This window comes from Typopeltis vanoorti, chromosome 6 (genome assembly GCF_054136105.1).
Source record: "Typopeltis vanoorti isolate ZY-2024b chromosome 6, IOZ_Tvanoo_1.0, whole genome shotgun sequence".
Classification (NCBI taxonomy): Eukaryota; Metazoa; Arthropoda; class Arachnida; order Uropygi; family Thelyphonidae; genus Typopeltis; species Typopeltis vanoorti.
In genome coordinates, this window is record NC_143554.1 from 108,029,366 (window position 1) to 108,055,630 (window position 26,265).

The following is a 26,265-nucleotide window of genomic DNA, read 5'->3' on the forward strand; positions in this document are numbered from 1 at the left end:
TGTAGTTTTAAGATTGGATTCCTAATGATGTTTCTATGACTGAGATGAACCATAGGATCCATTTCACTTGGTTTGTTTCTCTGTGCTACATTCCATCATTCCATCAAACCTAACAATATAGTTAAATGAGTCAAGTACATTCCAATAAAATAACATTTTGTGAAATGTTGCAGAGGAGCAAAAGTAATTCTTACTTGTTTTCAGGGTAAACATGTATTTTAGTCTATTCAAGCTCAACATCTGCGTATGTATATAATTAAATGTCAGTAAATTGCTTCTGATAAACTTGTTTCCAAGCACCATTAGCCATATATTAAATAATTGCTATGCTATTACCCAGACTAGTTTCGACATTTATTGAGGTCTCATCAGTGGGAGCCAGACCCAGGTGTGATTACTTCAATTAAGATCGAAACTGATCTGGGTAGTGGTCTTTCCCATAATGTATAAGATTATACATGTCCGTAAAGATATATACATTGCATAATGGGATACTAGGACAATTGATGTGATGTCATTAGCCTCTATATACAAGTAGCCCAATCGTGAAGTGACTTCATGCACAATCTTTGCTTGCTTACACTTGGATAAAGGATGAAACCAAGAATATAATTTCTTGGTATCTTTAATTTATTATTAGTAGTATTATTATTTACGGCATCTCCATGGAATCCAGAGAATCATTGCAGGAGACCCAAATCCACCATCACACACACATAAATCCTATTATACCTCTCCTTGAATCTATTCACTATCAGGTAACTCACAACCAATTCTGGCAATCCATTCCACTCACTCATAACTCTCCACACAAAAAATTCTGGTCTGCACACTCCCTACTAACCACACTCTTACAAAACGTTCACAGATGGCAACAGTTCTCTATTTGTCATGTATTGAAAAATTTCACTTGCATCAATTTTAAAAAACACCTTTCATGTTTTAAAAGTTTCTATCATGTCCCCTCTTTTCCACTTATCAACAAACCTTCAGCTTATCCATGTAGGGAGTATTCTGCAGACTTGTCACTATCTTGGTCAATCATCTCCGAATCTTTTCGACCACCTCCTGGTCTCCAAGAAACACAGGTGACCAAATCCGTGCACAACAGTCAAGATGTGGCCAAATCATAGCCTTATAAAAAGGGATAATAACTTCCTTATCTTTACTTGTTAATGTGTTTTTCAACATCCAAGTAATTCATTGAGCTAATTTACCAACTTGTGTAATATACCCTCTGAACTTTAACTCTATTCACCATTATCCCCAAGGTTCCCTAGCCTCATCAATTTCATGCAAACCAATACTATCAATATGATACACCATATGAAACCTTTTCAACCTGAAGTGCATAACCTTACATTTTGCAATATTAAATTGACAATCATTATCCTTTGCCCACAATACCAATTTATTTAAATCATCCTTCAGGATATTCACATCACCTTTATCAACTAATGCTTCTCCCCGGTTTTGCATTATCAGCAAACAACTGAATATCCCCTCTTAAATCTTTCCCTCTGTCATTGATATACAAATTAAAGAGTAGTGGTCCTAGTACCAAACCCTGAGGTACTCCACTAGTCTGTCCATCAGCCATCCCCCTATCCATGCTACTAGCCTCATATCCATTCTTATCCTCTCCAGTTTTTGTCCCATCAAATGCCTTGGCAAAATCAAGTAATATCATGGTGCATTAGCCATTACCTTCATCCAATTCTGCTGCCACTATATGAGAATAAGTTACTAAGGCAGGACCTACCTTTTACAAAGCCAACCAAGTGAAAAAACTTTCAACTGCCATTATTAATAATTCAGAACGTACACAGCACTGATCTAAGATGGCATAGTCACTTAAAGAAAATGGAAAATGAAAGTTTAGTCAAACAAGTATCTTCAGAAAAATGGCAAGAAAATGATCCAATATAGACAAATCGATGTAGTTAAGCATTCTTTAGAAGAAATCAAAGTGCACCAGCATCAAATCAAAGGACTGAGAAATAACAGACCAAGTTGGAAGAAAGTTGATCATAAAAAAATAAGTTATGAAAGATTGTGTTAGACTGTCACAAAAACAGAGCAGTGTGGTTTAAGGTTATTTGATAAATACATTATTAATATCATTATTACTACATAATAATTTCCATGATGTCTAAAAATTCATTATGGGAAGCCTACATTGACAACTATTATACTTCCATCATACTTCCCCTTAAACTCATTCACACTTGCAACCAATTCTGGCAATCCACTTTTTCTCAATTATCACTCACCAAGCAAAAAATGTAGTCTGCACACACTTGTTAACCAAACAATTTCTAAGAGTTATTTCCTTGTTCTTTTTGTTCTTGTTATGTATTGAAAAATTTGTCCTACATCAATCTTATACAACTCCTTTAGTAACTTACATGTTATACTATCAAATTCCTCCTCACTCCCCTCTTCTCTGCCTATCAACCAACTTTTTAATCCAGCCTTCAAGATTCTCACAAGCCTTTCACAGACCTGGCATCATCTTGGTCATTCATCTCTGGATCTTTTCCATAGCTTCCTCATTCTCCAAGGAATACAGTTGACCAGATCTGTACACAATTGTTCAGATGCAATGCCACAGAACATTATATTCCTGTCCACCTATGCCTGAATTCTACATCTCACCATCTTCTCCATACCTTAACTGCCACTCCCAAGATACTAATCCGTCTATAATTTGCTAATTGTCCAAGTGCCTCCTTTATGCAATAGAACTGTATTTCCCTTTTTCCACTCATTTGTGACCTTAGATCAGAGCTGATACTTAAACAGTCAGAGACATTGCCAGTTCTCTTGTCAATATTGCATGGTATCCCATGAGAGATTTTGCAATATCCTAAACACTTCTAGTTAATCTACCTATATTCTCATACTAGTCACTTTCACATCTGTCACTGTAATGTTGTCAGCTGGATTATACCTCCTTATCAAAGTGGTTTCTTCTGTTCCTGTTACCGCCTATCATCAGCATTCCTTAAAGTTATCCATCTCTAATCACTCTTCTTTTTACTCACTACCAGAGGGGGGAAAACTCTCTGAAATCTCCTTTAGCTTTCTTCTCATAGTCTGATTTTACCTTCCTTACCATGCTCACCCATCTTGCCTATGCTCTGTACTGTTCATGAGCTTGCTGATCATGTTCCTCCTATATATACTCTCCAGAGCATTCTCTGTTTTTGCAGCTTTTGTTGAATGATGCTACTCCTCCATTTAGTTCCTACCTGATGTATCATCAAACTTGAGTACACAGTCTGATACTACTACTTCAAAACATCCTTTGATCATTTTCCATGAAAATGCTAACATCCTTTCCTTGTACTGACTATTCTGTTCCCATTCAACTCTGGGACCTGAAAGTACATTCATCATTTTTTGATTATTCTCACACTCATACACCTCAATGGTGCCTGAATATACACACACATGGTCTAAGTTTCCTAAATTTTCCTTGAGTAACTCCAGATCCAAGATGTTCAATCCATCAGTGAAATATATGCCCATATAAGCATTGCATACCAGCTCATAACTAACCTGGTATGTAATGTTTTGCTGAAATGTACAAACAAGCAGATGAATAAAATTTGTTTATTTAAAGTTGCTTCTGAAATTGTCTCAAAGTACTTTTCATAATTTATAGTGACTACAGTACTTTGTAATTTGATGCTAACAGAAGTTCTACAAAATTGAAAATAAAAATTATAATCAGTTGCAAAAAAAAAAAAAAGTAGCACACAGTTTTTATTGTCAAAATTTAGGATCAGGTATATTTATGATAATCACTTATAAACCATTTCTTCTGCAATTATGCAAAAGGTCCTTAAAATTTTGGCTTTAGAATTTGATACCAACAGGCAAATAATGTTGAAACATGTCACTTCTCTTTTCTACACTTTTAGTAGAGAAACAAATAATACTACACTCATTTCAGTATAAGCATGCTGTTGTCTTTTTATTTTTTTTAAATATCCATCTCACACGAGGGTAAATATGGTTCGATTAGAGATACTGGAAGTGTACTTTTGTTTGCAATGTGAAATATTAGCTTCTTAAAATTAATACAGAACATTTACAGTGCATAAATGATAGTAACTTGCCATATTTGTGCATCCTCAATTTATTTTAAAACTGAATGCAATTTACTTTGTGCAGTTGACAAAAATTTATAAAAGAATAAATATATTTTAAAAAATGGGAGTTCCAACTGCTGAAATGAACACTACGATGATATGTCACTCTCATATCAGCAAAAATACTGTACATTTTACAATAGCCATATTTGCACTAATACCAAAAAAAAAAAGTAATAAAAACAATAATTGATAAAAACTGAGTTTATGTTTAGAACCAGACCAGTCAACATGAAAGTAATCAACATTTTAAAACATTTAAAAAAAAAATCACTTTAAAAAATAAAATAAAATAAAAATAAAAAAATTGAGAAAACATTTTTTGTCACATTTTTTTTATTGATATTAGGTGCAAATATGGATATGATGATGTATGGTATTGTCACCAATCAATTTTTGTAAAATTGGCATAATTCATCTCTACAATCAGAACTCTCATTCTTGCCAACTGTCATTTGCTCACTTGGTTATGAAGTATATTTATTCTTCATTTATAAAATGTTCTCAACTACAAAAATTAAATTGCATTTAATCTGAAAAAATAAATTAAGTTGCATAAACAAGACGAGTTGTCAGCAATATTTATGCACTAATGGGAATAAACATCCCATTTCATAAAGCAAACTTTGGTTTGTTGTTACTTCACCTAAACAGAAGATGGAAATGTTTCTGTGCCTCAGCTTTCTTCGTATGTGCACACTCATTTGATTTAAGCATTCTGTATTAATTTTAAAATGCCAAGGTTTCACATTCCAAACAAAAGTACACTTCAGGCAACCTTCTTTTCATTTGTTTTCTTCATTAGCCATTTTGTTTTTCTGTATAAATTATAAATTAATAGTTTCTTTTTTTAATTAAGTTCATAACACTATTAAGCACACTAGTATCATGATAAAGAAATTCACATATCTGACATGTGATGGCACCATTTAGCACATGCTTAAACATTGCAGAAAAGCATCACTGAAGAGGCTTCCATTATGTGAAAAAATACACTATCTGAAGACACCATTTCTCAATCTATTTGAATAACAGTTCATTGTGTGCATATAATCATCATCTTTATCATCAAATTCCTCATATGTATACTTCAGGGGTGTACAGGATAATATGACAGAACTACATGACAATTTTACATTACTACTAACTTCTTGTCGACAATTCTTCTCAGGACTCCAATACTATTTGATCCTATATTTTTGCCTTCTATGATACTTTTAATGATACTTTTAAATCAATCCACCTTGATCATGGTCTTCCTCTGGTTCTTCTTCTTCCTGTCATCTTGAAACCAGATGCATGTTTTACCCTTTTCTCTCTGATTCTGTTTACATACCACCTGAGATTAGCTCTGTTCACATATTCCTGAATGTTAAAAATGTTAAGTTACTTTCTAATATCTTCATTTTTAATATGATTCCATCTGTTTACTCCCTTCTGAGTTTTCTCACAACTATTTTATTTTTAATTCAACTCTCACATATACCAGTTAAAACTGGTTAGAATGCTACTTGTATACAGCAGGTTTAGTATTTTAACTAATTTCTCTTATTCTATATAAATTTATTCAGATGATCCTACAATACCAGCTTTACTCATTTTGCTATCTAATTCCATATTTAATTTGTCATCTTGACTAAAAACTTGTTCCTAAATAGCTAAAATGTTTTAATTGTTCTATGAGTTTTCCAATCAGGATGCAGTTGATGTTTCAAATATTTCTGCATATTTATCATAACCTTCGTCTTTTGTAATGCTCCAAATTTGTTATAGTAGTTGTTAAATTTGTTAAGAAATCATGTGGATCAGTACTGGATTTATGTAAGCATATAACATCAGCTGCATAAGGTATAGCAATTGACATCAACATCAATTTATAACATGTTTAATGCCACTGTCCTTCATAACATGATTTATACTGATGACAAATAAGAGTGCAAATAGTGTGTACCTTTGTCTTACACCTGATTACATATCATACCATCTTTTGTATTTCCTTCAGTTCTAACTGCTGACTTACAATCTTAATACAGACTATGCATTCCTTTGTATAATGTTCCATTTACCCCATATAATAGTAGTGTTCTCAAAAGTTTTTCTCTTGGTACCTTGCCATATCCTTTTCCAGATCTACAAAACCTAAATTGGTTTCTCAACTATTTCTCTTAAAGCAAAAATCTGATCTTGAAAGCCCCTATTTGGCTTCAACTCAGTTGTTCTTCTCCAGATTTTCTCTTCTCATATATACTTACATAAAGACTGGGGCACTCAAGTAGGAAAAGTCTTCTGTAATTTTCTTATTCAGTTTTATTTCTCTTTTTATAAATGGATACCACGAAGTCTCTACTCCTTGTAGAATTCGACCTTCTGACCACATCCTCTGAATTATGCAATGCAGCCACTGTAAATATTTTATACCTTGATATTCCAGTTACTCAATGTCATCTACTTAAGTATTGATATGTATTCCGACTGTATTCCTCCTACCACCATTTTTTCACATCTTTTTTCATTTAACAATCTTTCAAAGTAATCACTCTGAACATCTGGAATAACTCTATCTTCAGTTATCAGGTCACCTTTATCATCTCTGATTTCCTTTTACACTACTCTTTCTCCATTTCTAGTTTGTTCAATAAACTTCAGAACATGAAGCTGCCTTCATATTTACCTTCTTTATTCTTAGCAAAAGTCTTCCCATGATTTTTGTGTAGCTATTTTTACACACTGCTTGTTTTATTAAATCATTCTCTGTATTCACTCAGAATATATACTAACCTACTAAGAACTTTTAATATGCTTTCTTCTCTTCAATGACCACCTATTTAGCTTTCTGATTATGATATGGATTTCTGATTTTTCTATCCTTGCAGACTTCACCACATGACTCTCTGGTTGAATCATGTTTTCTTCAAAGTCTGCAGCTGCATGTGTGTGTGTACACACACACACACACACACACACACACACACACACACACACACACACACACACACACACACACACACACACACATATATTCAATGGTGCAGATTAAAGTGCGAAATTGTGTATGTGGCATTTAAGTACCACAAGTTGCATGAAATTTGTGAACAAGTTCTAAAAAAAGTGTCAAATTACTTGCATCACTTTAATTTACCTGCTTCATTTAAATCAGTGCTGATCCTCTCAGTACTTAAACTTTTAATTCTTTCCTGTTCCAATTTTAACTCTTTTATTCTAACTTTGCGATTATATGCCATCTTGTGAACAGAAGAATTGTATACAACAAATTCAATTTCTCCATTTGTAGCTAAAGGTGATCGCTTTTGAGTAATTTGATACCCAACCTGCAAAAAAAAAAAAAAAAAAAAGTATTACTTAAATTAAGGGGATATTAAATCCCACATAGTTTTAAAACCGAATAAGAAACCCAAAGATTGGAATCAGAGAGTTTCTTGCGTATATTTTAAATGACCATTAGAAGATATATTGTTATAGATAAAGATTCAATAAAATTAGAAACTTCAGTATTAGAAATAAGGAAAACTAACTAATGTAACAAGGACAAAAAATATTTCAGCTACATAATGAAAAATGTTCGAGTTAAACAAGATTGCAAAAATACCATTATCATCATCAAATTCTTGACATATACCCTCAAGAAGTGTACAGGATATTATGATAGTACTAGATGAAAAACTTACATTATTACCAACTTCCTATTCCTTTCAACAATTTTCCATCAAATTAATCTGTTATCTGTAAAGACTCCAACATTATCAATCCACCTATATCTTGGTCTTCCTCTGGGTCTCTTTACTGCCAACCTGGCAGAGAACACTTGTTTTGTTAATCTTTCCTCTCCCATTCTGTTTAAGTGACCATGAGATAAGTACTGCTAACACATTCCTGGATGCTAACAATTTCAAGTTATTTCCTAATATCATTGTTTTTAATATGATATTGCCATTGATGCCATCTGTACACACCCCAATCTTTCTCAGGACTCTAACATCTGTGGGCTCCAGTCTTTGGTCAAGTGTTTTATTTCTAACACAACTCTCAGATCCATAAGTTAAAATTGGTTAATAAGTTAATTTGTGTTTGGACTAATTTCTTTCTTATTCCATATAAACTTATTCAGTTGATTTAGTACCATACTGGCTTTGGTGATTCTGTTGTCTATTTCCATATTTAATTTACCATCTTCACTAAATATTCTGCTTAAGTAGCTGAAATTATTTACTTGTTCTATAGGCTGTCCATTCACGATGCAGTTGATGTTTTCAACGTTCCTGCCTATTTTCATTGTCTTTGTCTTGTTATTGCCGACCTTTATATTAAATCTATTATAACAATTATTCAATTTACTCAGGGAATCTTGCAGACTTGTACTGGATTTATTTAAGAGTATAACATCATCTACATAAAAGTAAAGAGCTGAGATTAACATCTCCAATTTTGATATCAGGTTTAATACCACTTTCCTTCCTTCATAATGTGATCCATATAGATAATGAATAAAAGAGGGGTAATTTACATCCTTGTCTGACACTGGATTTACCATCAAACCATCTTCTTATATTTCCTTCAATTCCAACTGCTGACTTACAACTCAAATAAAGACTAAGTATTGCTTGATATAATGCCCCATCGACACCATATAACTGTAGAGTTTTGAATAGCTTTTCTCTTGGCACCTTGTCATATGCCTTTTGTAGGTCTATTTGTCGTAAAGTGAAAATCTGATCCTGACAGTCTCTATTTGGCCTGAATCCAGAATGTTCTTCACCAAGTTTATCTACTACTATCCTTTTCAACCGTTTCTCAAATATACTTGCATAAATCTTAGAAACACTCAGTAGGGAAATACCTCTGTAATTTTCACATTCACTTTTTTTCCCTTTAATATATATGGGTACTATGAGAGCTCTACTACAATAATCTTTAATTCGTCTCTCTCTGTCCAGGTCTTCTAAACTATGCAGTGCAGCCACTGCAAGACTTTTATACCTCAATACTTGAGTATTTCTGGTTGAATATCACCTACTCCCACTGCCTTTCAACATTTTAGGGTCTTGATGGCTTTTCTACTTCAAGTATAGATATGTATTTCTAATTGCATGCCTGTTGAGTGTTTTTTACCACTCTGTCACAATGACAGCTTTGTTTTTAACAAGCTGTCATTGCTCATTTCGTTTAGTAATTTTTCGAAGTAATTACTCCATACATCGAGGATATCTTTTTCTCCAGTTTTCGTGTCACATTTATCATCTGTAATGCCTTTTACAGCACTCTTTCCTCCAATTCTGAGTTTTTTCAACAGCCTACAGAATATTTTTCCACCTTGTTGATACGTATTCTCTATGTTCTTACTAAAGTCTTTCCATTACTTTTGTTTAGCTAGTTTTACACAGTATTTAGCTTTCTTACATTTGTCTCTGTATTCTCTAAGAGCAAAAGGTAACTTACTTGCCAGGAACTTTTGATATGCTTTGTTCTTTTCTTTCACTGCCTCTTTAACTTCCTGTGTCCACCATGGAGTTCTGATTTTTCTATCCTTGCAGACAACCTCACCACATGCCTCTCTGGCTGAAACAATCAGTTTTCTACAGGATTTGCCAATGAATCTCCAAGGTTTTCTTCCTGTTCTCAAACTCTTTCATTGTTTCTTCAATAATATTTGTGTATTTTATTCTACAGTTCACATCTGAGAGCTGCTCAACTTTCATTCATTTTAAAACTTTCTTACATCTTCTTCTTTTGAATACAAAATTCAATTTTATCCTGCTTAAGACTAAATGGTGATCACTTCCAATTTCAAATCCTCTGTACACTCTAGTGTCCTGAAAGCATCACTGACAATAATAACATAGTCAATGAGACTTTTCTTATTCTTTGCCTCTTCTCTCCACGTGAATTTGTGCACATTTTTATGTTCGAACATTGAGTTAGTAATAACCAGTTCATGTCTTGAGTGGAAATCCAACTGGTATTTGAAATTATTATTAGTTTTGCTCTTTTCTCCATATTTTCCCAAAATATTTTTGTATGTCTGAGAATTATTTCCTTGTCTGTTATTTAGATTCCTCCCAACAAGGACCAACTTTTTCTTTTTCATTGTGTCAGTTGCTTTCTCTAAAGCCTCAAAAAATTCCTCCACTTCTACTTCATGCTTTCTGTGGGGACCATGAGCACAAATAAAACTCATTGTCCAGTTTCCCATTCTGATATTTGCCCACATCACTCTAGTTGATGTTGCTTGCCATTCAAGAAGATTAGCCTTGTATTTTGCTCTCATAGTACCTATATATAAAGAGGGAAATAAAACTGAATGTGAGAATTACAGAGGTGTATCCCTACTAAGTGTTCCTGGTAAGATTTATGCAAGTATACTTGAGGAATGGTTGAGAAGGATTGTAGAATAGAAGTCTGGTGAAGAAAAAGCTGGATTCAGGCCAAATAGAGGGCTGTCAGGATCAGATTTTCACTTTACGACAAATAGTTGAGAAATCATGGGAACATAACAAAGATCTGTATTTAAGTTTTGTAGATCTGGAAAAGGAATATGACAAGGTGACAAGAGAAAAACTATTCAAAACACTATTGTTGTGGTGTCAATGGAGCATTATATCAAGCAATACTTAGTCTTTATTTGAGTTGCAAGTCAGCAGTTAGAATCGATGCAAATACAGGAAGATGGTCAAATGATAAATCTGGTGTTAGACAAGGATGTACATTATCCCCCCTCTGTTATTCATAATCTATATGGATCACATTATGAAGGAAAGTATTATTAAACCTGATATCAAAATTGGAGATGTTAACTCAGCTCTTTACTTTATACAGATGATGTTATACTTCTAAATAAATGCAGTACAAGTCTGCAAGATCCCTGATAAATTGAATAACTGTTGTAATAGATTTAGTATGAGGGCCAGCATAACAAGACAAAGACAATGAAAATATCAAATCAACTGCATTTTGAATGGAGAACTTATAGAATAAGTGAAACATTTCAGCTACTTAGGCACGATTTTTAGTGAAGATGGTAAATTAAATATGGAAATAGACAGCAGAATTAGAGATGTTAATGTCAGCTCTTTGCTTTATGCAGATGATGTTATACTTCTAAATAAATCTGCTACAAGTCTGCAAGATTCTCTGACTAAATTGAATAGCTGTTGTAATAGATATGGTATGAAGGTCAGCAATAAAAAGACAAAGACAATGAAAGTAGGCAGAATCATTGAAAATGTCAACTGTGTTGTGAATGGAGAACCTGTGGAACAAGTAAAACATTTCAGCTATTTAGGCACGATTTTTACTGAAGATGGTAAATTAAATATAGAAATAGGCAACAGAATCAGCAAAGCTGGTATGGTGGGAAGTCAATTGAATAAATTCATATGGAATAAGAGAGAAATTAGTCGCAACACTAAATTAGCTGTATACAAGACAGTGTTCAAACCAGTTTTAACTTATGGATCTGAGAGCTGGGTCAGAAGTAAAACACTTGACCAAAGACTAGAGACCGCAGATATGAGAGTCCTGAGAAAGATTATAGGCATGAACAGATGGCATCAATGGCAATATCATATTAAAATCGAGGATATTAGGAAAGAACTTGACATTGTCAGCATCCAGGAATGCGTTAGCAGAGCTAATCTCAGGTGGTATGGTCACTTAAACAGAATGGGCGAGGAAAGATTAGCAAAACAAGTGTTCTCTGCCAGGTTGGCAGCAAAACGACCCAGAGGAAGACCAAGATATAGGTGGATTGATAAGGTACAAAGTCTTTAGACGATAGAAATATAATATCTGATAATGTTGGAGTCTTGACGAGTAACAGACTGATTTGGAGGAAAATTGTAGATAGGAAATTAATAATGATGTAATTTTTTTCATGTAGTACTATCATATCCTGTACACCCCTTGAGGGTACATGGCAGGAATTTGATGATGATGATGATGACAACAGAATTAATAAAGCTGGTATGGTAGGAAGTCAACTGAATAAATTTATATGGAATAAGAGAGAAATTAGTCAGAACACTAAATGAGCTATATACAAGACAGTGTTCAAACCAATTTTAACTTATTGATATGAGAGCTGGGTTAGAAATAAAACACTTGACCAAAGACTAGAAACCACAGATATGTGTCCTAAGAAAGATTAAAAGAGTGAATAGATGACATCAGTGACAATATTATATTAAAGATGAGGTTATTAGGAAAGTACTTAACATTGTTAACATCAAGAAATGTGTTAGCAGAGCTAATCTCAGGTGGAGGTGGTATGTACATTTAAACAGAAAGGGAAAGGTAAGATTAGCAAAACAAGTGTTGTTCTCTGAAAGGCTGGCAGGAAAAAGACCCAGAGGAAGACCAAAATATTGGTGGATCGATACAGTAGAAAGTACCTTAGAAGATACTTTCTTAGAAGATAGAAATATAAGATCTATTAATGTTGAAGTCTTTGACAGGTAACAGATTGATTTAGAGGAAAATTGTAGATAGGAAGTTAGTAATGATGTAAGTTTTTCATGTAGTACTATCACATTTTGTACATCCCTAGAGGATATATATCAGGAATTAGATTATGATAATTAATTAATTTCATAAATTTCATGAAACATCAAATTACATTTGTTTTACTGTATAATTCATTTTAACAGTACAGTGATAAACACTAAATAAAAGATAACAATGCATCCAAACATTTGTAATCATTGCATCTCTCAAGACTGACAACAGCATTTAGATCAACAACTAAGAGAATGGGACAGCCAGCATATACTGCTAGGAAAGAAGTCAACTGACACCCCCCCCTCTCCTGTTGGAAAGGTGCATTGCACCATGTAATGAGTGTTTGTAGCCAGTATAAATTGGAAGACTATGATGCTCCCAAGTTTGTGCAACTGTGTCTGAGTGAAATGGCTGCAAGAAGGGAACTGATGAAGTTTGAAAGATTCGTTGTGATAGGATGCATGTTGCAGGACTGTTTGGCAAATTCAGCCATCCCAGATCAACAATCAGTGATACCATGCTGAGATGGAAGCACAGTGGACAACCCAACACACTCACCACACATGACTGTAGAGCGCTACAAAGGATAATATGTAAAAACTGCCATCGGCCTGCCAACATGTTGAATGCAGAACAGAATTCCAGGCATTGACTGGAACATGAATCTACACAAAAACATTTAGAACTGAGGGTCATAATATGGGTTTATATGGCAGGACTGCAATATGCAAGCTCCACATTACCTGAACCAACATGCAGGGTTGTCTTCAGTGGTGCAAAGAATGTGTACAGTGGGATGTGGAAGCTTGAAAACTTTGTTATGAAGTGGTGAATCACACTACACCCTATGGGTGTGGCGGATGCCCGGTGAATATCTCTTACCAGTGTGTATAACCTCAACTATAAAATTTATAGGTCGTGGTGCGATGGTATGTTCCTGTTTTTCCTGGTTTGGACTCAGACATCTTTTTGTGGTGCATGAGCATTGAACTCTGAGAGATATCTGATTCTGGACAATGCAATGCTTCCTATTTTGTGGTGTTTCTATGGAAATGAAAATTTGTCTCTTTCAGCAAGACAAAGCACCATGTCATAAAGGCTGCTGCTGTAATTGCATAGTTTTTTGGACATGGATATCACCACACTTGACTGGCCTCCACAGAGTCCTGCTCTCAACCCTACTGAACATCTGTTGGATGAAATGGAGTGTCAGATGAAGTTAAGGGATGTCTGCCTACAACAGGCCAGGACCTCACTAAATGTCTAGAGGAAGAATGGTCCAAAATTTCCCTTGATTGTTATTATACGCTTGTGAAAAGTGTGCCCTGCAGGGATTGCTGCAGTCATCACAGCGAAAGGAGGTCCTATATCTTATTAAGGTGGATGCCATGGCTGTTTGTTCTTCACACTATGGTGTCATCGGCTTCTTTCCAAGCAGTATATGATTGAGTATACATCCTGTATCCTAGGTTATTCATCATTTTATTTCACCAATGTATTATGCTGTAATTATCTCTAGATTTCTTGTATTGGTTACAATAACAATGGGATTTCATTATTGTTAATGAGATTCCATTATTAATGAAATTAGTTTTACTATTTCCTTTTATAAAATAATTTTTTTTTTCAGTACAACTTCAATCATTTGTAGATTTGATTAAAATATGCACTCATTTCAGATTTTATAGGAAAAAAAAAAAAACATACTGGAATATCTGCATAGAAGTAGTGCTTTCTATCAAACACCGACAGTTTGTTAACAGTGCAATTAAGAGCTAATGCTGTAAGCACTCCAGCCTCAATACATCTTCTGTTAATAACCTGCAAGAATAAATTACAAATGAGTTCAAAGCATATACAGTAGCATTCAGATTGTCTAATCAACTTACATTAGATAGTTTTAGATAGGAAAATAATCTCCAGAATAAGGAGTGCAAAATCATCACCTGTAATGAGTTGTTCGCAATAATAATATGAAATAAAAAGGATGCACCCTTATCTCTTAGAGAGTGACTATTATTATTATTATTATGTGACACCTCCAGGGAGTCCAAAGACTCATCAATATCAATACAGAAAAATTAAGGCAAGAAAATGATTTTAAAAAAAGTTTTAAACAAAAAGAATATTATTAAAAACTCAGATATCAATAGAGAAAAATTAAGGTAAGAAGATGATTTTAAAAAAAGTTGTAAACAAAAGGAATATTATTAAAAAGCATCTTCATGGCGTCTGAATGCTCATGTAACCCACAAAAACCTTTGATCTATCCTCAGATGAAATATTTCACAGACTTGACATCATTTCAGTAACTCACCTCTGGATCCTTTTCATTGCTTCCTCATTCCCAAAAATCCCAGACAACCAAAGTTAATGAAAATACAAATCTTCAGTATGAGTCTTGATATATTGGATTACTTATATTGGATACTTGATAGACACCCAGTAAGCAAAGAGGTGGCCTTTGTAGATGATGGAAAGGAAAATGGTTTCTGAGCTGGTTTGAAGGAAGTATATAGATTGAATTTTCGAAGAATCCTTGCCATTTGTTCCAAGATTCTTTTAATGTAGGGTATTGAAATTATTTTCACATCACATTGTAGTCTGGTGGAAGTTATGATAATTATCAATAATTTTTTGAATGGCAGTTTTGTTATATCCATTACATACCAGATGGCTTTTAATTTTATTCAGTGCATCTAATAAAAAGGAATCAGAAGAGCAGATCCTGTGAGCTCTATAAGACTCTTGATAATACCTATTTTTTGTAATGAATGATGGTGGAAAGATGAGTGAATGTTTCTGCCAAGTAAAGCTTGGCTTATGATAAACTGAAAATTCAACATGACCTGTGGGATTACTGATAATTAAGGTATCCAAAAAGGGTAGCTGGTTACTGGACTCACGTTCAATAGTGAACTTGATACGGGTGTACAAGGAGTTTATTTTCTCTAGAAACTGAAGTAATTCTGAATCAGTGTGGGATCAGATTGCAAATATATCGTCAACAAAATGTAACCATATATATGAGGCTGAAGGAATATAGTATCCAAGAGTTCTTTTCCGAGATGTTCTATAAAATATGCTGGTGAGATAGGACTGTCCATCACTGTTTCTTCTATTTGCTTGAACAACTTATTATTTCACTTAAAATAGCCTGCATTGATAGTGAATTTAAATAGATTGATAAGATCCTCTGAAAAATCGGATTCTAAACACCAAAGAGTCTCTTGTAGTAGCATGTTGGTGAAAAGTGAGACTACATAAAAAAAAAAAACCATAATCTCATTATTAGACAGATGTAGATCTTTTATTTTGTCTTTAAAGTCAAGACTGTTTTTGATATAAGAATTGGTGGGGCCAGTGAGATTCCAAAGATGATGATGAGAGATGTTTTGCAAGGTAGTAAGTGGGAGATCCAATACAGTCCACTAGAGGCAATAGTGGGTTGCCATTCTTATGTATTTTTGGAAGACCATAGAGATGAGGCAGATGGGCATGATAAATTCATAATTTCTGAACAGTAGTGACATCCCATGATTGTACACTGTCTAATAATCTGTTTAATTTACTGATTTGACTTTTTGGTGGATCCCTGCTGATAACACTATATATCTCTAATTTATATTGGTTTTATCAATGCATAATTCTCTGATACATTTTTCTACATCTACCATGATTTGCAAGTATGGTACACATTGAAGGGCATGGCAAAATCAGGACTATTTATATTTATATTTAAAGTATATTTAAAGTTGGTGGTTTTGCTTTGTAAAGAATTTTGGCAATCTCAATGCATAATTTATATTAGTTTTATCTGTGAATAATTCTCTGATATCTTTTTCTACATTCACCATGATTTGTAAGTACATGTCAAGGGAGAACAGCAAAATCAGGACCTTTAGACAAAACATTTAGTTCATCATTTGTTAGTGGGCTATTGCAGTCAGACTCAGTTATTGGTTGAATATTGTGGTGGGTTCTTCCTTTTAATATTTCAAATAATTTCTAATACTGCTAATATTACAAATTAAACTACATTTGGTTGTAATATGCTTGTCTGCCCAAGGATACCAAAATATGAAAGGGTAATTCTAAATGGTCTTGACTGAGATGCCTTTTTAATTATTTTAAGGTTCCAGAAGCTGAGCATTATTTAAATAAAACTGTTTCTTTGTTTCTTGAATTTGATTCACTAATAACACCTTGCTTGCTTTTTGCGAATGGATGGTTTCTTTAATCTTAACAAAATTAGAAATAATATCAAAATTAGGAATAATTTTTTATTTACACAACTTTTTACAATTGTTCCTTTGAACTCTAATAGTGTAATATCATATGCTTCAGCTGCGACCGAGACACAAAGTAATATGAATTATGACTCATTATTGTGATTCATCTTTTGAATGTAATTAACAGTCTGTCACCCTGACAAAATCCACGTAATATTGGATGAAATATATTGGAGTTTTTAAATAAAATTCTAAATAATTTTTTCTGCATGTGTAATCGTAAAGTCACTTTATAATGTTGAATGAACATGTCCCATTAAAAGTATTAATTATATATATATATATATATATATATATATATCAGTATTTTAAAACTCTTATCAGGATTTAATACTAGAAAAATGTGTAATGCATCAGTTATGAAATCTTTTCTTTACTTCTTCAACTGAAAGGTTTATTCTGTTCAGTTCTTTTTCAATATGAAAGAACAAAAACAACACTGAACACAGAATCTAATGCATCTTAAATAAAGTTGTTTTTGATAAAAACAGCTTTTAGGGTCTTTTCTTCAAAAAAAAAAAAAAACTTAACTTAAAAAAGAAAGTAATTTTGGCATCAGAAACTATTAAATGAAAGCTAATAAATATCCACTGTTATTTCATAGCCAAGTAACAAAGTGTGTTGCACTTCAAACTTTTAAGACCATCATCCTGGTGTAGGACCATTTATTGGAAGCCTGAAGCAAATTGTAAAAAGTTCTGTTTGCTCTATATAGTAAGATTTTCCAGATTATCTACTACTAATTCAGGATTATCTAATGCATGCTAATGCACTATAATCCACCTACAACTCTAAATGAAAAAAACTTAATCCTCACCACCTCCTTATACAGTTTTAAAGAATGGCCACTTGTTCTCCCCCTGTCTCCATGCATTCTATGAAAAATCTGATCCACATTAATCTGGTAATAACCTCTTAGCAACTTATATGTCTTGACTCAACTCTTTATTACTATTATTACGGGCGACTCCAGGGAGTCCTTAGACTCATCGAGGGAGGTCCTAAACATCATGTCCACACAACTATTCGACATTCTCACAGTATCTATCATTCCTTGCCTTGAACTCATTCACTGTCATAGTACCCACAACAGACTCTGGCAGCTTATTCAACTCATTTACCACTCTAAAAGTAAAGAACCCAGCTCTAACACCCTTGCTAACCACACTCTTGCCCAGCTTCCATAGATGTCCCCTAGTTCTCCCACCACCAGTCCTGATCTCAAAAATATCCTTTGAATTAATCCTATAGAAACCCTTCAGCAATTTGAATGTCTCAATCATATCTCCCCTTTTTCGCCTATCAACCAATTTCTGCAACCCACAAATCTTCAACCTGTTCTCTTTACTTTATGAAAATAATGTTATACTCTTAGAAAAGTACAAGTCTTCAAGATTGCTAAACTAAATAACTGCTATAACAAGTTTGGTATGAAAATCAGCATGAAAACACAAAAACCATGAAAATTCTGAAGAATGTGAAAAACATCAACTACATTCTCAATGGCACACATATTCAACAAATAAAACATTTCAGCTATTTGGGTATAACTTTTAGTGAAGATGACAAATTAATATCTCTCTCTCTCTCTCTCTCTACCAAAGTTGATATGGTAGAGAGAGAGAGAATCAAATAACTTTATATAGAATACAAGATATATTAGCCAAAACATCTAAACTAGTAGTATATAGAACAGTGTTCAAAACCAATTTTAACTTATGGATCTGAGAGTTGGGTCAGAAAGAAAGAAAACAGTTAAGCAAAGACTGAAGACCACAGATATAACAATTCTGAGAAATGTTATATCTTCAGAGAAATGAACATACAGCATAAAATGCAGAATTACATTATAAATGAAAATATCAAAAAGGAACTTGACATTCTTAGCATTCAAAAATGTGTGAACAGAGCTAACCTAAGGAAGTGTTAGTGACTTAAAGAAAATGAGAAAGGGAAGGCTAGTAACCGAGTTGTAAATCTTGCAAGGATGTTAGGAAAAAAGACCCAGAGGATGACCAACATCTAGGTAGTGGTGTCTTAGAAGACAAAATTGTCAGATGAGACCTTATCAGAGACCTGAAAAGAATAAATTAATTTGGAAGAAAATTGTTGATGGGGAAAATAATAAACAAGCAAACATAATCATGTAATTCTATCATTGTATCCTGAACATCTCATAAGGGAAAATCAGGAATTTAATGATGACGGCTTAATGCGAGCCTGTCAAACACTCAGTCCATAGGCTGCAAGCAGCTCAAAACTACCACACAACCTAGTTCTTTGCCAACTCTTAAAAACACTAGATATCTAATTTGTCCACTTTTACTAGTTACATGTTGATATAAAAAGAAACAGTAAAATGTCACTGAAATAACTAGTATGACACAAGGATAATATGCATGAAAGGCAGTGATTGTTAATCTGCTTGAGTGAAATGTTATATAGCACTTAATTTTTATGATTAATAACAACTTTTGATTAAAAAAAAATAAATAAAGACACTCGAGTCTATAACGTCGGACCAGTATGGCATGAGAGTTAAGGTGGGAGGTGATTTCATTGCCTAGTGTGTAAACACTATATTATTATTATTATTATGTGACACCTCCAGGGAGTCCAAAGACTCATCGAGGTTGAGTATGCCAACAGCATTGAACGATTGTTCCCCTTCCAACTATTAACTGTGCTCAAACTTGCTTAACTTTTTTTTTGTGAACTATTAGTAGCAGAGGCTCTACCAATCAACCAACCTTTATATTTACTAGAGACCTGAAGTACCTTGAAAAAGTACCATTTTTGGCCCTTGGGCAGGGATCCAGCTTACTTAATACCACCCATATTGCAAATGAGCTACAGATTTACAACCTTTTGCGGATAGGATTTTCATTAAAAAAAAAGTAAATATACTACACAGCTTATTTGCTGATGTTGATTTAAAGCAATTTTATAAGCTGCATTAAAGAAAACGTTTTGTATAAAATACTGTAAAGTAAACTTTAAAGTAAACTACAAAAATAATTTTTCATTTCATAATTTTATCAAAACTTACAGATAATTCTCCAGCATCGTCAAAAAAGGGTACTTGATCATTTGAACCAGATATTAATTTTGTAACAGGCTTGATCTGTGCACATATCTCTAATCCTATTACACTCTGCCATTCTGTTTTAGGCAATAATCTCAGTGCAGAAAGCCTAAAAGATATATTGAAAAAAATTTAAAGAACAAGTAAGATTATTAAAATTTATTAATTTATCAATGTTTAATGTTAGCAAATTCTTTTTCAGATTATTATTAATATTATTATTATTACATGACACCTCCAGGGAGTCCTAAGACTCATTGAGGGAGGGCACCTACTCTACATCTCTCTGTCTCCGTCATCATATACACCAGTGCCATCTATTGCCTACCACCACCACTAGTATTTTCACAGACAATCACAAACATCCATGCCCATGGTGGGATTCGAACCCACAGCCTTTTAGCTGGAGAGCGGATATGCTAACGACGCAGCCGACCAGGCCAGAATTTATTATTTATGCATTACTAAGATTTAGTAACTTGATGTATTTTAGCTTTTAAGTTTTTATACTTTTTTTTAATGTCTTGCCTACCCATGAAAGGTTGAAACCAAAAGCATCTTCAGTATACTGTGGATAGAATAAAGTGGCAAATAATTTGGGAACCATTCTCTAAGGACTAAGGAGGCCTGAAGTGACTTACTTTTATAAGGCCTTCAAATAAGCAGTACTAGGAGTCTTGCACTGACAATGAAAAATCATTCCCCTGCCCTACAGACATTCACAAAACATTAATATCACAGTGGGATCTGAACACGCAGTTGCAGGTTGTAGAATGGAGATGCTATTCAATGAATTATCTACGCATAAACACAAGAAAAGTATATTTAATATACTGCCAGATATTTCAGTTTGAAAATAACAAACTATCATCAGTGGAAAAGTACCATTTTTGGCCCTTGGGCAGGGATCCAGCTTATCTAATACCACCCACGTTGCAAATGAGCCACAGATTTACAACCTTTTGTGAATGGGATTGTCATTAAAAAAAAGTAAATATACTACATAGCTTATTTGCTGGTGTTGGTTTAAAGCAATTTTTATAAGTTGCATTAAAGAAAACTTTTTGTATAAAATACTGTTTAAAGTAAACTACAAAAATAATTTTTTCATTTCATAATTTTATCAAAACTTACAGATAATTCTCCAGCAGCATCAAAAAAGGGTACCTGATCATTTGGACCAGGTACTAATTTTGTATCAGGCTTGATCTGTGCACATATCTCTAATCCTATTACACTCTGGCATTCTGTTTTAGGCAACAATCTCAGTTTTTTACAAGGTAGAATACAAACAACTGATTATTCAAAATTAGAATTAGATATCATCATTAGCGATTTAACATCACACAGCTCGTTCTAATTTTGAATAATCAATTGTTTGTATTCTGCCTTGTAAAAACTGTTTTTTGTTAAGCCACTGATGAATAATTTGTTATTTTCAAACTGAAATATCTGGCGGTACATCAAATATACTTTTCTTGTGTTTACGTGTAGATAATTCATTAATTTCATGCCACAAGTTTCTCTCAAAAATGGATTTGCTAAATGGATAGCATCCATTTAGCAAATCAAACTAGTAATTTATGACAGGAGATAACTGAACAGCCCATTAAAATGAATGCACCAATTACATATAAATATATACAATTTATTTATTTATTTATCAATATTTAATGTTAGCATATTCCTTTTCCTTTTCAGATTATTATTTATGTATTTAAGTTTTACTAACTTGATGATTTTTAGTAGATGAGTAGAAATATAAGAGCAAGCATAAGTAGCTAATTATCTCTTTATACATGCTGAAATATTGAATGTAGGTTCAAATTCCATTGTGATGTGAATATTAGAATGTGAATATTATTCAACATGTGGAATTTTCAGTCCAGAAAGGGTTTATAAAGCTGACAATTATGACAAATTTGGGTAACAACTTGGAGCAGTGCCATGGCATAAGAAACTACATGGAACAAATGTCATTAGTGCATGGGAAATAGTTGGTGCTTGTTTGAGTGAGAGAGAGAGTATCAAACTACATACCCAGGGTCAGGAAGGAAAACCGAGTAGGGATTAAGTGAATAAGTAGCAATATAAAGCAGGAGCTGCAATAAAAGAAAGCACTGTGGAAAGAATATAAACAAAGAGGTGATCAACATGCTCATCAGCAATACAAAGTGAATGCTAGTATGGTAAGGAATGCTAAATCAGATTATGAGAAAATTAGGCTAAGGAGACAAAATAAATCCAAAAGAGTTTTTTTTCACTATGTAGCAAGTAGGAGAAAGAATGATTATGGAAGGATAACTTTACTCAATGCTGATGACAGGAAAGTAAGAGAAGCAGAAGAAATAGTTCAGTTACTAAGTGAAAATTTTGAAAGGGAATTATCATCCAGGTGGTGACTCTGCAGTTGCTGAGGTGACAGAGACTAATGTGAGAACTGAGGAAGATGAACTGGAAGTACTCAACATATTGAAAAATATCAATATGAAGACAGAAGTAGGAATGGACGGTATATCAACTTATGTGCTACAAGAACGTGCAAGAGAACTGGCAGTGGCTCTAAAGAAGTTGTTTATTCTAAGTGTCAACTCTAGCAAAGTTCCAAGGGAGTAAAAAGAGGGCAAGATGATTCGATTACATAAAAGTTGGCTTCAAGACAGAAGTAGCAAATTATAGACCAGTAAGTATCTCAGAGAGGGGGGGTTAAAGTATTGATAAAGCTATTTAAAAGTAAAATTCAGGAATGGATGGATGAATTGGAATATGATACTCTATAGTGGGCAGCACAGTTTTATAAAGGGGTAGGTCTTGCCTAAGTGCTTTATTTACACTTTATAATAAAGTGAGACTGGAATTAGATCAAGGAAATGATTAGACATCATCCTTCTGGACTTTGCAAAACAAGGCATGTAACAGAGTAACACATGGAAAACTATTACATGGAATGGGAATGGATATGAGGCTTGTGGCATGGATAGGGGGTGGCTGACAGATATCGGTGGTAGAGTGGAATCAAGGTGAACGAGGGTGACTAGTTGAGTGCCCCAGGGCTCCGTACTAGGGCCACTACTCTTTGATTTGTACATTAATGGTATAATGGAAAATTTGAGGGAGGGAGATATTCCACTGTCTGCTAATAATGTAAAATTGAGGAAGGAAATAGTTGATAAAGGTGATGTGGATATCCTGCAGGGTGATTTAACTAAATTGACAGTGTGGACAATAGAAAATGGTTGCCAATTTAATGTGCAGAATGTAAGGTACTGAAAGGATTACATACTTTGTATCATATTGATCAGGCTAGGGATCTAGGGCTGATGGTAGATAGAGACTTGAAATTCAAAGTACATATCAAAAGGGCAAAATATCTCAGAGGATTACTTGAATGTTGAAGAACACATGGACAAGTGAATGGGGAGGTTATTATCCTTCTTTATAGGGCTATGATTCAGCCAGATGTTGCCTACTGTGCAAAGATTTGGTCACTTGAGTTTCTTGGGGGGGGAGGGGTGACTAAGCTGGTGATGGATCTGCAGATGCTCCCTATGAAAACAGATTGAAGATGTATGGTTGCAGAGCTTAGCTGACAGGCAGAGGAGATGGGATACAACAGAAACTTATAAGTTACTAAAGGGATTCTATAAGATTTACACAAAAGAAATTTTTCAATATATGAGGAATAGGGTAAGAACATCTGGAAGTTGTTTATGAGTGTGGTTAATAAGAGTGTAAGGACTAGATTCTTTACTTGAAGAGTAGTGAATGAGTGGAATGGATTGGCGGAGGTGGTTATGAGTGGTCCCAAAGGGAAATAATAATAATTTCTCTCTTTTCAGAAATAGTGATGGCATTGAAAATTTATTAGGGATGTTCAAATAAAAAATAATAACATAATAATCTGTTATTATGAAGGCTATGTTTTGATGATAGTGATGAAGTTAACTAAATCTATATTTATGCCATTTATGTAGCCGGAATAAGAAAGAAGGATAACATACAGGTGTTTAGGAACAGGAACCAAGTTAGTACATACACAACTTGTCTTTTCAAAAACACCTATTTCCCTAATTCTTTTCTTATTTTTACATGACTCATTTTCTCACATCCTGATATTTCACGATTGTTTTTAGATAAGCATTGAAAAATCTAAGGCCACATAACATCAGTGTAAAAAATTGTCATAAAATTTCTTTATATCCTTGATAAAATTCAACCTAGGTCTTCCCAATTTAAAAAACTTAAAGGGAAAGACATCTAAGAAGTATCCTTCTAGTCAAAATTCAGGAATGGGTGGATAGGAATATACCTATGAAAAAACATAGCTTTGTGAAGGGAGGTTGTCTTATCTTAGTTAATGTATCTATGTTCTACAATAACGTGAGAGCAGAGTTGGAAAGCAGAAATGACTATAAAATAATATTGCTGGATTTTGCATCATTTTACAGGATACAACATGGAATCCTATTATATAAATCAGAGCAAATGGGATTGGACATGAAACTACAGATATTGTGAAGTTGAATCCAGAGAAAGCAGATGACCAGTAGTGTGCCACAAGGCTCTTTAATGGGATTGCTGCTAATCAACTTATATCTCAATGATCCTTAGAAATTATTTAAAGAGGAATATACAGGTGTTTGAAGATGATGCTAACTTCAGGAGGACAATAGTTAATAAAGACAATATAAAGTTTCTGCAGGAACTCTAAACAGATGGGTAACTTGGGATAATGGCTGCCAATTCAATGTGACAAAGTGTACTGAATAGATGTACATGCACTATGAGAAAATGACGAGTCTAGAGAATGAGGTGTAATAGTGGACTAAGTTCAAAGGACATATTGCAAAAGTAAAAACGTATCTTAAAGAATCATTTCGATTTTAAGAAACACACTGGCAGCTGGGATAAGAAAGTTATTATCCCTCATTATAAAGCTTGGTTTAACCACATTTAGCTACTGTGTACAAATGTGGTCACATTACTTTCTTAGGAATGGAGAAGTGCTGGACGGGGATTCAAAGGCAGGTGATACCAAAATGGAGACTAGTTTGTGGAATGCTCCCTACAAAGATAGACTGAAGGTTTATGGGTTACAAAATTGGTTTATATGCACAGAAGAAGGAATTTCACAGAAACATATAAGCTATTCAACAGGTTTTATAGGACTGATGTAGAATAAATTTTTAAGTACATGATGGCAATAATGGAAAAGTACAATGGGTGGCCCCTGGAAGTTGTGTAGGAGTGTGTATTTAGCAAAAAGTGTGGACTAGATTTCTGGATTTTTTACTTTCAGAGCAGAAAATGAGTGAAAGAGATTGACAGAAGCAGTTGTGAATGCTCTGTTGTTAATACAACTTGAAGGAGAGACATGATATTAATTGTCACACAGTGAATATCCTGTCTCTCACAATGAGTTATTTGAGAAACCTATGTAGTAGCAATAATAATAAACTAACCCACTGAATTCGGAGAGAGTGAGTCAGTGATGCGCTTCTGCTTGTGTAAAATACGCTGGAAACAAGAATATAATTTCTTGCTTAGTCTAATATGCTCTCAAACCTAGCGAAAAATTTCGCCACAATTATTGTTATTTTAAACTGCTTCTTTAAGCATTCCGGCGAGGAAGTACATCTCTTCTATTTGTGAAAGCAAAGGAGATGGCCAAGACCATATCTCAGTCTAATAAGAATTGTTAGTATCCGCTTAAGGGTTAATTACCTGTTAATTTTTTTGCCTTCAATTAAAGAAGAAAAAAATTTCGGGAAGTTAATTTTCACGTTGCAACGATGCTTGTTCACGTGCAAAAGTAAAAGATCGGCTATACGAAAACAGCTAATCTTCTGCTTCATAAACCACAACATTTCACTGTAAGTCGCCATCTTTAAATAAATGAAGGTGATGAAACGTATTCTCCTGAGTGTTAAGCGTAATTACTAATATGTTAATAAATCAGAGCTTCCAAAAAAAAGTAATTAGGTCTATTTAAATGAAAAAAAATTCAGATCACTCATTTTATTTTAATCTACAATGGATGAAAATATCATCTTCACATATTCACATTTACCATTAATTTGAATAATTAGTTACTAAAATAATAAATAGCCAAAAAGTTTCCGTTTTCGGCGATTCAAATTTCGTACGAAACTCATAGTTTCTATCCAGCTGAATATTATAGCTGATTTAATATCCAGCATTATTCAATTTATATAAT

General features: G+C 33.7%; 1 protein-coding gene across 1 annotated transcript in view; it reads right to left on the reverse strand.

Moving 5' to 3' along the window:
- LOC150105784 (glutamyl-tRNA(Gln) amidotransferase subunit B, mitochondrial-like) overlaps positions 1–25,933 on the reverse strand; it is a 116,819-nt gene extending 90,886 nt beyond the window's left edge. The window contains exons 1-4 of the mRNA XM_090394556.1: positions 25,773–25,933; positions 20,013–20,157; positions 14,379–14,492; positions 7,300–7,489 (exon numbers count right to left, since the gene is read on the reverse strand). Coding sequence (XP_090250682.1) covers positions 7,300–7,489; positions 14,379–14,492; positions 20,013–20,157; positions 25,773–25,933 — 610 coding nt within the window. The remainder of the gene's footprint in view (positions 1–7,299; positions 7,490–14,378; positions 14,493–20,012; positions 20,158–25,772) is intronic.
- Between the last annotated feature and the right edge of the window lie 332 nt (positions 25,934–26,265).